We start from the raw sequence: 14854 nt of genomic DNA on the forward strand, positions 1-14854 counted from the left end.
CGACAAACAGTATTGGCAGCATCTCAAGAGTGGGGAGGGAGAACAGATGTGACCTCTCCCATGTCCAGCCCAGTGGTACAAGATGTGTGGAAGCGAGAAGGACTGTTACCTGAGAAGGCAGGAGGGGAGGAAGTGTCCATAGGAGAAAGCTAGGTTTTGTAGACCAAGATGCAAAGGGAGTGCTCAGAAGGAAGTTGGAGGTTATATGCTATTTTGCTGATGACTAATCCTGAATTTTGGAGGAAACAGTGGGAGGGTTTTAGTGCCTGGGAATGGTTGGGGAGGGGCGGAGAGCATTCAGCCAATAATTAAACCAAAACAGAGATAAGCAAATTCCCTGAATTGGAAATGTGAATAGGTACTTCACAAAATGACACAACCCCACATATCTCCAGCTAATGTGACCAAAACTAGATTTTTTCCTGGCCTCTCCTTTGAAATCGAATTAGAGAAATGCTTTGGAGAATCAATGAAAGAGTAGTAAAGAGCTTGTTTCCTTGAGTATTCCTTGATTTGCCAATTTTTACATCTAATTTCAAACCACACTTGCTTCTTGTAGGGCAAGTTTATTTTCTCTACTTGAAAACACAATACACTTTTATGTACAGTTCATTAACCTAGCCTTAGGATTCATTTTCAAACCTACATATTGAAAGTATATTGAGTGCATATAATGCCCCACCTTCCTAAACTCTTTACACGCCTATTGTTTAGTCCTCGCAACATCTCTGTCCATAGTCACTCTAGGCTCTGTTGTTTTATATTTCTGCTGGTGAGGAAACAAACTTAGCTTAAATGTCCCATCCGGGTGGCAAGCCCCAGTGGTTGTGTGTGGCAAGTCTGCTGGAACACAGGGAACACTGTCAGCCAGGAATCCGTGATGCAGTTCACCTTTACAACCTCTGTCTAAATCTGTTCTGATTAGACACTTGAGAATTTGACAAAGAAGAACCCTGGGCTTATCCAAAGGAAGGAGGATACCACATGGTTTCTTACAAATCGATAATAAATTCCGTGAAACTGAACTGGTTTTGGTGATTTCCTTGCTTACTCAGTTGCCTATATTTGAACCAGAAGTGAGAATGTGTATCATACCCACACTTCTTACAGCTATACAAATATACTTTGAAAATATTATCAAAGGGAGATGGTGGGCATGTGTGGAGATGTGTGGACACAGGAGAAAGGGTAGAAGGAGAGGAGGAGGGGAAGGGGGTGGTCACCACCCTCTGTCTTTTCATCTTCATCCCCTGCTCCTCTCTCGTTCCCCCTTTGCCTTGAAATATTGGCTACTAATAACTATCAATTTGTAAGACACCCTTGTGGCAATCCCAAGCATAAACCTCTGCTACCATGGAGTTATTTCAAATTAACAAAGATGAATTAACACTTACTAGACCGTTAAAGGGGGTGGACAGAAAACTGTGTGAAAAAAAAAAAGCTTTTTTACAAATACTGGTAACAAGGAAAAAAATCTCAGCAGCTTAATTTCGTCAGGAAGACTTAAGTTGTTGAGTTAAGATAAAAATAGTAACCCCTTAGTCCTCTTCTTGCAATCAACTGGCTGGAGAAACAGATTCTTTTTAAATGGGAATTGCTTTGCCAAGATATTTTGCTTTATGGTTTTGTTTAAAATTTTTACAATGTGGGAAAAGTGGTATATTATTGATTATAGGATTTACAAGACACCAAACTATAGCTATGTGTATGTTTCTTCGACTCCTAAAGAGTTTCTCAAGTTAATAGGAATTAGACGTATGGACTCAAGAAAGTAAACTCTTCAGATTTTATAAGCTTAGCTCTAGAAATCGAAGAGTGATTTAGGTGAATCACTTGATATATCTTTGTTGACAACCCATGACCATTTATGCCAATATAAGTATAGATCTGTGTCACCCAAAGAAAATATTTAGAATTTTATGAGCTATTTTAGCAGGAGATTTATGGGTCTGTTTGTGTCTGACTTGTTTTCTGCATGTAATTCATTGGTATATCGTAAGTTTGCTCACACATATTAAGTTGACTCACAGCACATTGCCGGCTGCAGAACTCATACATATTTTACACAAAACGAGACCGTCAGTAGAGTCTTCATCTTTTATACCTTCTGTTCATAAAATGATAGGAACAAGAACATGAGCTTCTCCTTTTGTGGCCCTAACAGAGTTCATGTTTAAAATCAAGAGTAACCATTCTATTTAATTATTTTTGAATGAGGAAATTTGAGAATGCACAATTTTCGTCCACAGAGATCAAAAAAGGTTCTGCATGTTATTAACCCTAATGGCTTTCAGGGAGGAAGCAGCAATCTAGCAGGGGAATTAGTATTTTAAGTCTCTATTTAGGGAGAAAAATTATAGAGAACATATATCCTATGTTTTAGTCCTTAGATCCCAGGGTACATAATGATTCCAACAGTCGAAGAATTTTATATGGTCCTTTTTCATTATTCTTCATGACCAGTTTTATAAGGGGTTTCTGATTGTATGATTCTTGGCAGGGTTGTGTTAACTTAATGAAACATTATGCAGCTCACTCTTTGTTTTCATTGCCTCTGCGGCCACACTTTGAGGGGTCTTTTTTCAAAAGTGAAAAGTGCTTTAAGATGGCCCGAAGTGTGCGGATTGGATCTCTGTTGAGACATCAATTACATACAGATGAGGAGCTTCCTGGAGGAAGTGAGATGTGTACTAATGAAGGATTAGGTGCCCCCAGGGAATAGCACTGCCACATTTATCAGCGGCATTTTTATACAGGGTAGGGGAAAGGAAAATGAGGGGACTGTGTGGTTGTGAAGAGAGTGTTTTGACTAACTTTCAGGGGTGTGGCCAGTGTGTTTGGTGTGTTGTTGCTCGTGGTGATATGGGTCTCGTCTTGCTGGCGACGTTTCAGCAGCTTGTCTGTGACGCTCCAAGTGTGATTTCGCATAGGATGGCCTATGTGTCTTCATCTCGTGTTCACAATCAGTTTCTATTTGACAGCTGCTGCAAGCACTGTTGTAGATGAGGGAGGGGAATTCTTCCAGGTCCCCTGGCTTTTTAGGTTAAGCTAATTTGTCTTTTACCCAACATCTGCATTTTCTTTAACAGCTTTGTTCACTCTTGGAGACACCTGTTCTGCATTGGTGGCCTAGAGAAACTTCAGTCTGTGAAAATTATGTTATTTTAGTTACACATGAAAGAAAATACAGAGGAAAGAGAATACTGTTCACGGTCAGAAGTGACCATTGGCAAGATATAAAACTTCCTCTTCCCACCCTTTCTCATTTTCTTCTCTTTCATCCCAGCCCACAGTGTTCACGGGTCGTGAGAAGTGTGGGGGACTTCAGAAGTTCCTGTAGGCCTGTGTCCTCTCTCACGCCAGCATGTTACTTAAACCAGCCAACTCATTACACATTATTCTGGCAGTAAATGTCCAGAGGGATAGGAATCTCAGAGTCCCTTTATATTTGTCTCTCTGTGTTTTCGATAACTTTTATTATTTTCTTGAGAGATATATTTTACATTTTATGAAATTTGCAAGGGTCAGCTTTATAGTCAAGAATTCTGTCCTTATACTGAAATCATTTGTGCTTTTAGTTACATGAATTTTCTCTTTTTCCCCAGATGATGGAGAACAGCTGGGCGTCTAGATCCCACCCCCTTTATTTCAACTTCTTCGTTTGACTTAGCTAGCCCGGCTCTTTCAAACATGAACTATAGATACTATTTTTCACTTCTTTTACCCATCAGGGACCTTTTTTTCTTACAGATTTCCACTGGAACTGTGAACTTTGTTCTTGTATAAATGGATTTATACAAGAGTCATGGAAGAAAAAAAGATTTATTTTTAAGTGCAGATAAATTAACCCATTTAACTATACTTTCCCCCTCATTTTCTGTGCTATGAGGGAAATATTTTATAATACAGAGATAAGGATTATAATGAGACTATGATCTCATAATAAAAACAAAACCCCCTCTCAAATAAAATCAAAATTAAAGGTATTCCCACAAGTACTCATCTTAACTAGCCAAATTTGTGTTTGATTTCTGTAGTTTGTGATTGGTGTATAGGAACAAAGCACCCATACTCTTTAAAAAAAAAGTACTTTGAAAATTGATGCCAGATTATCCATTCTCTCTTTTTTCTCTCTGAAATAACATTACAAAACCATTTCTCCAATAGTTAGTTTCCTGAACACCTTATCTAACTTTACTGCACACTGGGTTACCTTTCCTATGTTCAAGTATAAGGTAATTGATAGCAATGTCCATGAGTGAAGCTCTTACCCTTGACTCACAGCAACCTTTTAGTGATATCTTCCCCCACCCTCTTTTTCTGCTTTTCATTTTCTAGGTGAATTGCTGTCTTTCTGTGTAGATGTTTCAGGATCCTGATGCACTGTAGAACATCACAGGTGTTGTGCAGTGCAAAGAAATAGCTTCTAATGTGTTTCCTCACGTAGGCAGCTTATTGTGTTATTACTGTCCATCATTCTGAGAGAGGAATCTCTACTGCTGCTGCAGTACCCTCTACTGTGAGGTGGCTGGAGGCTGGTACCTACAGGATATGCTTTTCCCATTAACTGTTTTTATTTCTGGTTTGAATTTCTCTTTTCTTGTCTCAGTTTACAGCGGTATTTTGATGGATATCCATAAATATTAGTATAACTAAATTGCTCTGGTGACAAGTTGAGTGTTTGCATTCATTAGCTTGGGTTAATGAAGCAGGCTATAAAATACAATAAACTTTTCAGTTATAACAGACATATTTTATTCATAGATTGTTTCATACTAAATACTATCAAGTATCAGTACTTGTAATGTCCAGATGCTCTCTCCTTTGAAAGTGCCTTAGGGGGGAATTACTATTTTCATTACCTTATTGCTATTATTGCTCTATTTAATTGCTGACCTGTCTTGGTATCTAATATCCCTGGACTGGTTTTTTTTTTTTTAATGCAACAAAGGAAGCCATTTAAAAGCAGATACCACCACGGAGTAGGACTGCTTTGGGAGAGGGCACTCTTCCTTAGTCTGAATCAAAAGAGGATTAAGGAATTTTTTTTTTCTCTGAAAGAAATGGAGTCCAGGAAAGATTTGGTTTGGGTCAGATGGATTTTTTCCTGGTATTTGTCATCAGGGTTTTTTTTTTTTTGTCTTGGCATTTATTTTTTCTGCTGTATATTTTCGGTATATTTGTTGTACACAATTTCAAATGTAGGTTATGTATATATGACAATCCAAACAAGCTATTTTGATTATTTGCTATCTAGGGATACTTTTGAATTACCTGCTTATAGATCTTTCTAAACAAATTACAGTTATCATGCTAGGCTTTCATAGAGTTAGTTTTTCTCAGGTAAAATTGATAGTTCTGTACTGTTGTTCTCTGAAACATCTATTTGAAAAAATTATGGTCTCAACATTAGGTCTTGGGTGTTTTTCACTCTGTTTCTCCATGCATTTTATACAGGGCTTGGCATGAAGGTGCTCAATAAAAGTTTTACAACTGAATGAATAATTAATAAAAAAAATAAGCTCCTTCTAATACCCAGTTCACTTTTAAAATGTGATTGAATTCTAACATTGTGGCACACAGTGTCTAATACACTGTGTGGTGTTTGACTGAAATTCTTTATTTATAAAAACTATTAAGCTTATTGCATATGTCAGGATCGTTTTTACAAATCACTGTTTTGATTTGAAAACATCTAGTTTGAGTTTTCAGAAATTGCAAGGGGATAGTTGGAGGGGAAACTGATAGAAATTAAACCGATGAGGGGTTGCTCCTCTCCCTGCCTTGGTTAGACCTTTGAATGCCAGTCAGCGAGACAGCCTGTTACTTATCGCGCAGTTTAGTGAGCCCTATTGCAATGAATACCTTTGTTGCAGCAACTATATTAGCCAGATCCTGGTCTCTTTTGTGGTTCTGTCCCCACACACCTCTTGCCATTTTCAGTAAGCAGTGTGATGTCTAATTTTGACTTTAAATGATACTTTTATTTCACTATGCAAAACCTCTAAACTGTGACTGTCCTCTTAAATGAGGCCGTAAAGACAGCAGAAGGAAGTATATCTACGTTTAGTTGCAGGCCATGTGACTTCCCGCTGACTTGAATAAAGGTCAGAGCCCTCTAGCACACCTGTTGGCAGATTAGTAATTAGATTGGGGGGAATATCACCCAGACCTTCTCTCTAGCATTCAGCTTTGAAAATACGTGCTCTAACCTAAGTTCTTCATTTCAGTCACATTTTTAAGTTGAATGCTGAGTGAAAAAGAGGAGAGTGACAACTTGGAGACTGTGAGAAAAGAGTCTGAAATTCAGCCTTGCTAGATAGAACACAGTCACCAGTTTCTCCAGCCTTCTAGCCTGAACCGTGATTACTGCACTTCCCAATCTCACTTTGCTCCCAAGTCTCCTAAATAAAATATTTTGGAGGAAGGCTTTGAGGGTCTGAGTGTGAGTGAGAATAGAGGTAGATGAGCAGCAACTACTGAGAATCCCATTAACGGTGTGAATTTAAAAGCAGCAAATGAACTTTTAACTATGTTTTCAGCTTGCCTAGTTTGGGCAGACAAGCAATAGATAGAGAGAAATGGTATTTCTATGCCTTTAAATTTGTTTCCTTGTTCTCATTTTGTCCACCTACTACAGAGCAGGCAGCCTTGTGGGGTTTTGAGGTGTTCATTTTGTGAAGGTGCCAGTGCACAGTTAGAAAAAAAGCTCCCACCCTGTTCCCAATGTCAAGAGGATATCACTTTCTAAGCTGCAAGTCAGTGTTTGATATTTATTGGATAAAACATCTGTCCTGATTCTTCAGTTTGCTAGCTCCTGTTGCAGCATTGCATCCCAGCCCTTTCTTTAACATCAATTTCCTTTGGCTTATATTTCAGAGGCCAGACTCAGTCCCTTAGATAAAATATTCAGGCAACCATGTAAAATAAATTCTCTATTACTTATTTATCATACCTGTTATTAAGAAGCTACAAGAGTAAGTAACAGTGGAAACCATGTGTTTTCTTAGAATGTAAAACCACATGAAGCTGTGTAATCCAGCTACTTTGTGATTTTTGGTTTAGCCGCCCTCATGTGCTTGGCAGAAGAATAAATGGTGTGTGACACGTGGACCCGTGTTAAGAGTGTGTCGTCAGGATGGACACGCACACGCAGGCATGCCCTTGGGAGTCTAGGGATTCATTACATTGGTCCCGCCATGTTTTTCTTCCTTTTTTTTTCAAGTATTTTTAAGCTTTTATTTTTATTGTACTTTCCCCATTATCTTTTGGTTCCCGTATTCCCCATTGCAGGCACCCCCCTGTTGTCCATATCCATAAGCCCCTGAGTGTTTCCCACCCAAAGGACCACTCGTAGATTTTATTTTCTACTGTATTTGTGTTCTTTATGATCCTATGATTATTTTATCAGAAATCACTAATTAGGGAAAATGGTTTGACCCAGAAAAATAGGACAACATTTTCTCCCCCAGAAGGACTGGGGAGAAAAATGACTGTGTAGAAATGGAATTCTCCTAATGGAAGGGAGGGAGACAGGGGTCTTTGATGGAAGGTAAGATAGTAAAATAGAGTTGCTTTCAAGGAAAATGAATCATCTTGAGAAAAAAAAACAACTTCAGTATATTTCTTGACAGTGTTTCAGTTTTACTGCCCTTTTCTCTGACGTTCCGGACTCTAAATTGAACAAAATGTTTAGGAACCATAGTGTGTAAATATATGTGAATCACATTCACACTGTGAATTTAGTAGTGGGTTTAAAACAAACTGTACAGCGTATGTAGTGATGCTGAAGTAGATGTCATGATACCAGTGTTCTCCTAAGTCAGAGGGAAGTGGAGTCAGTTGTAAGTTAGGTACCTGTTATCCTTAGGAAGGACCGCTGACTGCATCCTTCAGGAAGGACCGCTTATTGTAGCAGTCAGAAAACCTAAAGGATGTGAGGCTTTAATTACACTATTACACTCACTGATGAAACATTTGTTGTTTTATGGTCCTGCTGTTTTGGAGTTTACCTTTGAAACACTTACGAATAATGTTTCCTAAGAACTGGTAAGTCTGTTTATATGTCCAGTAGGCAGAAGCATTCTCCCATTTTCCATAAAGTCCTTAAAATCCATGTACTATATTTGGGTATCCTTTTTTTTAAAAGATTTCATTTATTTATTTTTAGAGAGAGAGGGGAAGGGAAGGAAAAAGAGAGGGAGAGAAACATCAATGTGTGGTTGCCTCTCATTCATCCCCTACTGGGGACCTGGCCTACAACCCAGGCATGTGCCCTGACTGGGAGTCGCACCAGCAACCCTTTGGTTCTCAGGGCTCAATCCACTGAACCACACCAGCCAGAGCTGGGTATCCTTTCTAATTAACCAGTGAGTTTCCATTCTTCTAGATGGAAATACTGCTATAAGAATGTAAAAGTGACAACACGTATTTGCTAATGCACACTTTCCTCTGGTCCAGGCTTGCGTCACAGTCACTTAGGTCTGGCCGTCGGGATCACAAGTTCATCTGCCCGCTTCCCCTCACTCGTACCCACTGGTCTGCCACACTTCGTGGAGACGTCAGAACATGGAAAGGGCCGCCTATGTAATCAACATAAAAATAAATGAATCTTTGTATTATACACTGATTCTTATTTCTAGTATTTCTTGATACATAAGCTTTGTCAAAGTGTACTAATTACTCTAGTGATCATTTCAAGGAGAGAAGCGTAGGAGCCCTGGTTTATGAAAGCAATGTTGCAAACTGTTTCTTAACCAGAACACTAAGGAAAAATGTCATATTGTATCAAAGAAAACAGTCACCTGATCTCTAATTCAAGGACTTCTCTCACTGTATCCATGGGCAGACCCTTTTGCTACTTCAACTGTAGCATTGCTGGGCCAGTTCCTCCAACGAACAGTTCTCAGATTTTTCATACCAGGGGCCAGATGAGTTGTCCCCCTGCCCTTGTTAACTTCCTGTTTCAGTACTGCCAAACGATGCAAGTAAATTAGACTTCTTTAGACATGAAATTCTCTGCATCCATTCTTGGTTTTGAGGCCTGATATTTTAACTGGAAAACTATGGGCCTGGCCTTGTATCCTGGCTCTGATGTTTCACTGGCTGTGTGACCGTGGGGAAGTTATTGGGCCTTTCTGAACTCTCGCTTTCTCTCTCCACTGTGGTCGTGATACCTTTCCCTGTTGCAAGGAAGCTGGGAAGGGGAAATGAGATCACGTAGGCTCTGTACCTGGCAATAATAACTAATACTTATTTTCTCTTCCAGAACTTGTTCATTTTGGTTGGCTTCCTGATTTTTCCCTGTACTAAAACAAAACTTGATTAATCCTTTTTCCCCCAGCATTATCTTTCCTGAGCCACATTTTTGTCTTTGGGCTGTATGTGCTTGAGTCTGTCAATGGGAGCTTCAGTGTTCTCAACCCTGTGCACTTCCATACCCTTCCATACTTGACTAGAATAATTTTACTTCATATATTTTTTAAAACTCATGTCAGAATCCTCCCAAATTGCTGTTCCTTGTGAAAATTTCTCGGATTAGTGTTAACACTGTTGCCCTTCACATTTTGAGCTTTTGCAATATGCTCTCACGTTAATTTCTTCCATCTAACTTCCTCTTGCCTCCTGCCTTTGACATATGCCTCCATTCTGCCACCAACCCCAGCGCTCCTCACTTTGACTCCCCAAACAACGCCTTCTCCCCTCGCGTGCACAGGAAAGGGTCTGCATCTGGGCTCTTCCCTAAGCCACTCCAGTGTAAAACCTGGTGTCTCCGGTGGAGTATTTGAGGAGGACTGAAAGACATGTTCTCATTCCACCACTGGTTTGTAGAGCAAGAGGTGAATAAGGGCCCTTGGTCGTCCATGTCCACAAGGCATTGGTTCTTCTAAAAAGCCGTCTTTTCTAAGAAGATGTCTTGTGTAGAGTAGGCAATAGGAAAGCTTGACTCCAGCACAAATGGCCAATTGTAGTGTAATCTGCAGAGGACTTGATTTTTTAAAAAATAATTGTCTTAAATTGACAGCCAGCATCTTGGAGTTCATTTTTCCTTCTCCATGCTGTCTGAGTAGGCCTGTAGGAGAGGATGAATGTGCCCGAGTAGGCCATGGACTCTGTAGAAGAGGGAAGAGAAGAATCATAATAGTTTTAAGATTGATAGATTTAAAACAATTTTATTAATTTAGATTGTTTCTTCACAATTATAGGCATTGCCCAGTCTCCATATTCAGGTTTGCAAAGTCTCTACTGACTCCCACCTCTTGAGGCAGATATTGTGCTCTTTTTTTATGTCCATACAATAGCCGTACGACATAGGAATTATCATCAATTAGTGGGTAAGGAAATAGAGACTTAGGTTAAATGTGACTATGGCCACACAGTTATTAAATGATCCCTTCTTTCAAATTTAGGTACTCCTATTTTGCTGTGCTATTTTGCTTTATTTTAGGTATCCATTTACAACTGGAGAAAAGCTTCGAGTTAATTACAGTGGATATAAAAAAAGGAATTCAAATTAGTTATGTCATTATCTCTCTCTGTTTCTAGTTTGTGCAAAGCAGGTAACTGACGAAGCATCTTCCACTCGAGATTCAAGCTTTACTAACACAGCAGTGCAAAGCAAGTTAGTGTCTTCCTTTCAGCAACACACCAAAAAGGCTCTTAAGCAGGTAAGACAGCTGGCATTTGTTCTCTGTCCTTTGGCTCTACCTACTAAGGTAATGAGTATTGTGCAGATAAAATAAATAACAACACAACCATCAGAAGGCAAAAGAAATGCCCTGAATCCAACCACTTCTGTAATATTCAGTATAGTAATTTTAATCTATAGTAAAACCAGGAGGGGCTTGTTCGACAACATTGATGTAAAAATAGAAGAGGGAAAGTGTGCTTGGAAACATATAAAAACTTGTATTAAGATTTTCATGTGTGTGTTTTATAGTAAACATATTGGGTTCATAAATGAGTTGCATGTTTTGAAAACACTATCTCTATTCATGGTCTCATGTTTATCTGATAGCTGATGTAAAAAATAAACAGATAATTTCCTTCTTATTACCAAGATACGTTAAGTTGCAAATAAGAAAAATAGTAATTGTGGCTTACTTACATCTAGAATAATATCCATCTTTATTGAGTATTGTTTGGTGCTGAATGGAGGTTACCTTTGCAGTATCATCCTGATATCACATAAGCAGTCTTGACCTGTGGGTCCTTGTCCAGAGGTAGTGGTGAGAGGTGATAGTCATAAGGTTGAACTCTGGGCTCTGGCCTACCCCGGTTTCAGTTTTCACCACTCACTGCGAGGCTCTGGGCAAGCTACTTCTAGTCTCTGAATCTGAAGTTCTTTTTTCTAGAAAACACCAGGATGATCTGAGAACTGAGTGAGGTGAGGTACTGACAGCATGTGGTAGAGGGAGTGTCCCGCCCAGGATAATCCCTCAGTACACGTGAGCTCCAGCTGTCACACTGGCACACGCTCAGGTTGTGCTGGGCAGGAAAGGAAGACATGCTGTGGGGAGATGGGGACATGGCGTGATGGTCATCCTGGTGATGTCAGTACATGGAAGGCTCACATATTTAACCAGAAATTCATGGTTTTCCCAGGTGTAACTGCTTTTGCCTTACCTTTCTGTTTTGATCCTTGAGTGACAATCTCCTCCACCTCACCTCCTGCTGACCTCACCAAGTATAGTGCCATTCTAGTGACATGGTAATCATAACAAGGAAAGAGAACCGTGTTTTAAATAAAGTTCACGATTTCTTTGTTATTTTTTCACCTTTTATTTTTTAATGTTTTCTTGTTTATGCTAGTATAGTTGTCCCATCTTACCCCCTCTGCCCTCCTCCACCCAGCCCACCCTCCACTCCCACAGTCAGTCCCCACACCGTTGTCCCTGTCCCCGGGGCGTTTGTACATGATCTTTGTCTAGTCCCTTCCCCTTCTTTCCACCAGTCCCCGCCTCCCCTGCCCCTCTGGCAGCTGTCAGTCTTCTGTTTCCGTGTCTTGGTTCTGTTTTGCTTGTCAGCTTATTTTGTTCATTAGTTTCCTCTTGTAAGTAAGACCATAAGATACTTCTCTTTCACCAATGACTTTTTTCACTGTAAAACTTGTTACTGCTCACATCCAGTCTCCTAGATTTAGACTGTCCCCACTTCTCTCCTTCAAACAGAGAAACTCAGGAAATAAACTTAAGATTCTGTACCGAGTTATATTACTTTTTATTCTGTATTAATTGTGGGATTACAGTATTTTCATTCATTGGGATTATATTTATGGTCATAACAGTGTTTCATCTTACATAGGTCGAGTAACCTTTGCCATTATATCACTGCTCTTGTGAAATGTTTTAGATGCCAGAGAACAAAACTGAATTCAATGTTGAGATCCCTTTTTAATTGAAAAAAGGGGTGGATGAGGGTAGAGAAGCCTAGGAAATACTTGTTCAGGCAGCAAACAGGATGCAGGTAATAAAATACTAACCAGGACAGAACGGAAGATACAAAAGCTGGATCCCGGTAGTCATCGCATTTAAGAAACTTGGAGGCAGTCACAAACGAAACGCATACTTCCAGAGAGCAGTGATTTAGAAGATGTGCACCCCGGGAAATCTTCCTGTGTGTGAATGTAAAGGTGAAACTTCACATCTCTGTATTGCCATGTCTCATTGTTTTTCACTTCCTTCATTTTGGTTTCATATCGCTTAAACATTTTTTACAATTACTAAAACATCACATAACTCCAACTTAGTGGATTCCGTTTTGTTTCATTGTAGAGCACGTGTTCATGGGAAGTGGTACTTACTTCCTGTGAAGCCTTGCTGTAAGAAATCAGTTCTGAAAACTTCTTAATGTCCAGAAAGAGCTATTTATTAAATTTTTTAAATGTCCTATTATGTAACAAAGTAACAAATGAGTTGCAAGAAGAATGTGGTAACATTGTATAGCAGCTATGCTAATGTTTGATTAATAATCAAGTTCTCTTTGGAAATACATTTTGAAGAAAAGCCGTTCTTGCAGAATTTTACTCAGATTCCCTATAATTGCTGAATTTCTCAAGACAGCATTTCAAAAATTGACTGAACATGAGGCATTTTAAATTTTTGCAGCTCAGCCGATCTGCATCTTTCTTTTCTTTTGGGTGGTGGAGTGGCCCCGTGGAAGTCTTTGTACGTGTATATAGTATATAGGTAGATATATCCACATATATGAGTTCTGTGATTGCAAGTATATGTTTTATATGTATATTTAAATGTATAAATTATAACTTCAGGAATGTAGGGCCAGCTGAATGACCCTAATGATAATTACATTTGCTGACATTTACTTTTCTGAATCCTAGACATTATATTCTGCATTTCACATGTGCTATGCCACTTAATCCTAACAAATCCTTTATGGCATACATAGTATCCCCATTTTCCAATGAGGAAACTAAGGTCCACAGAAGTGAGGTAACTTGCCTAAGATTATCTAGTGAGTCAGTCTTGGAGATGACATTTCAACCGTGAATCATGGTTTTAGATGCTGCCTCTCAGCATTTGGCATATAATAAAACAGATGAATTTTTCACATTATTGATGAAAATTTACAGTCTTGAATATCTGTGTAGTGTAAGGAAAGCAAAACAGTAGTCACTGAGAAGAAAATACAGCAAAAGCCCTTTCTGTCCTCATTTCCTCCACCTTGTCCCCCTACCCTTTTCCTTCTGGCTGTCACCACACCGTGGTCGGTGTCTGTGGGCCGTGCATGTAGGTTTTCGGCTGACCCCTTCACCTTTTTCATCCAGTCCCCCCTGCCCCCTCCTCTCTGTTAGCTGTCAGTCCATCTTGGGTGTCCATGCCTCCATTTCTGTTTTGTTCATTGGGTTCTTTTATTCATTGGATTTCACGTGTGGGTGGGATTGTGTGTTGTTTGTCTTTTTCTGACTGGCTTATGTCATTTGGCACGGTAATCTTCAGGCTCATCCATACTGCTGCGAGAGACTGGATTTCTTTTTTGTGGCCATGTAGTATTCCATTATGATGGGTGTACAAGGCGGTATGCACACGATGTTTTATTAGGTTATACACTTGAAACCTATATGATTTTTGAGCCAATGTAACTCCAATAAATTCAATTAAAATGGAAAAAACTAATTTCCAAACACAGACTGCTTACGTTTAGTATCAGCGCACATTAATGGTAGGTATTCAAATATATTAGCTCTTATCTTCTTACTAGAAGTGTATATGAATTAGGAGGGCTTTTGTAGTTCAACTATACATTGGCTACCTACTTAGAAGTAGGTGGGGAAAAAACCCAAATCCAGTAACTTTATTTTATACTCATGAACAATAATGTAAAACAAACTTCTATAATTAAAACAAACATACGGTGGAAGCCAGATGTATGTCCCAGTCCTGAGCCCACACCCCCACCTCCGCCCGAAGTATGTCACTGTAGAGAGAGTGGCTCTTCTCCTTAGCAGTATGTTGACTGCAGTATATTCCTAGGCAGGTCATCATGCAGACTGTAATACCCAGTGGCTATTGACATAGATTATTTTCATTGTTCCTAAATACTTGGTTCCCTTCTACTTTCTAGTCATCAGAACGTTAGTTAACATCATGTGTTGGATGTATTTGGATGAATAATGTTATTTCAGTAGTTCTTTTTTTCTGCATAAGCGTATTCAGAAGCTTCTGGAGAGGATCAGCTTGCCGATTATTACCTCGTTCCCTGTCTTCTTTCTGCCTCATTGTTTTAGTTGTAATGACCCTGAAATGTGGGAAATGAATTAGATTTTGAATTTCAAAGAAGGACGATTAAGAAAGATTAAATTTGGAAGTTTTAGAAGAGAAGCAAATGAAAGGTG

The 14854-nt window shown here is 39.3% G+C and overlaps 1 protein-coding gene across 1 annotated transcript in view; it reads left to right on the forward strand.

The window, feature by feature from the left end:
- ASXL3 (ASXL transcriptional regulator 3) overlaps window positions 1-14854 on the forward strand; it is a 174067-nt gene that overhangs the window by 76934 nt on the left and 82279 nt on the right. The window contains exon 6 of the mRNA XM_053664127.1: window positions 10546-10667. Within this exon, the coding sequence (XP_053520102.1) occupies window positions 10546-10667 (122 nt within the window). The remainder of the gene's footprint in view (window positions 1-10545; window positions 10668-14854) is intronic.

Source organism: Artibeus jamaicensis, unplaced genomic scaffold (assembly GCF_021234435.1).
Source record: "Artibeus jamaicensis isolate MK-2021 breed Jamaican fruit bat unplaced genomic scaffold, CSHL_Jam_final contig_354, whole genome shotgun sequence".
Lineage (NCBI taxonomy): Eukaryota > Metazoa > Chordata > Mammalia > Chiroptera > Phyllostomidae > Artibeus > Artibeus jamaicensis.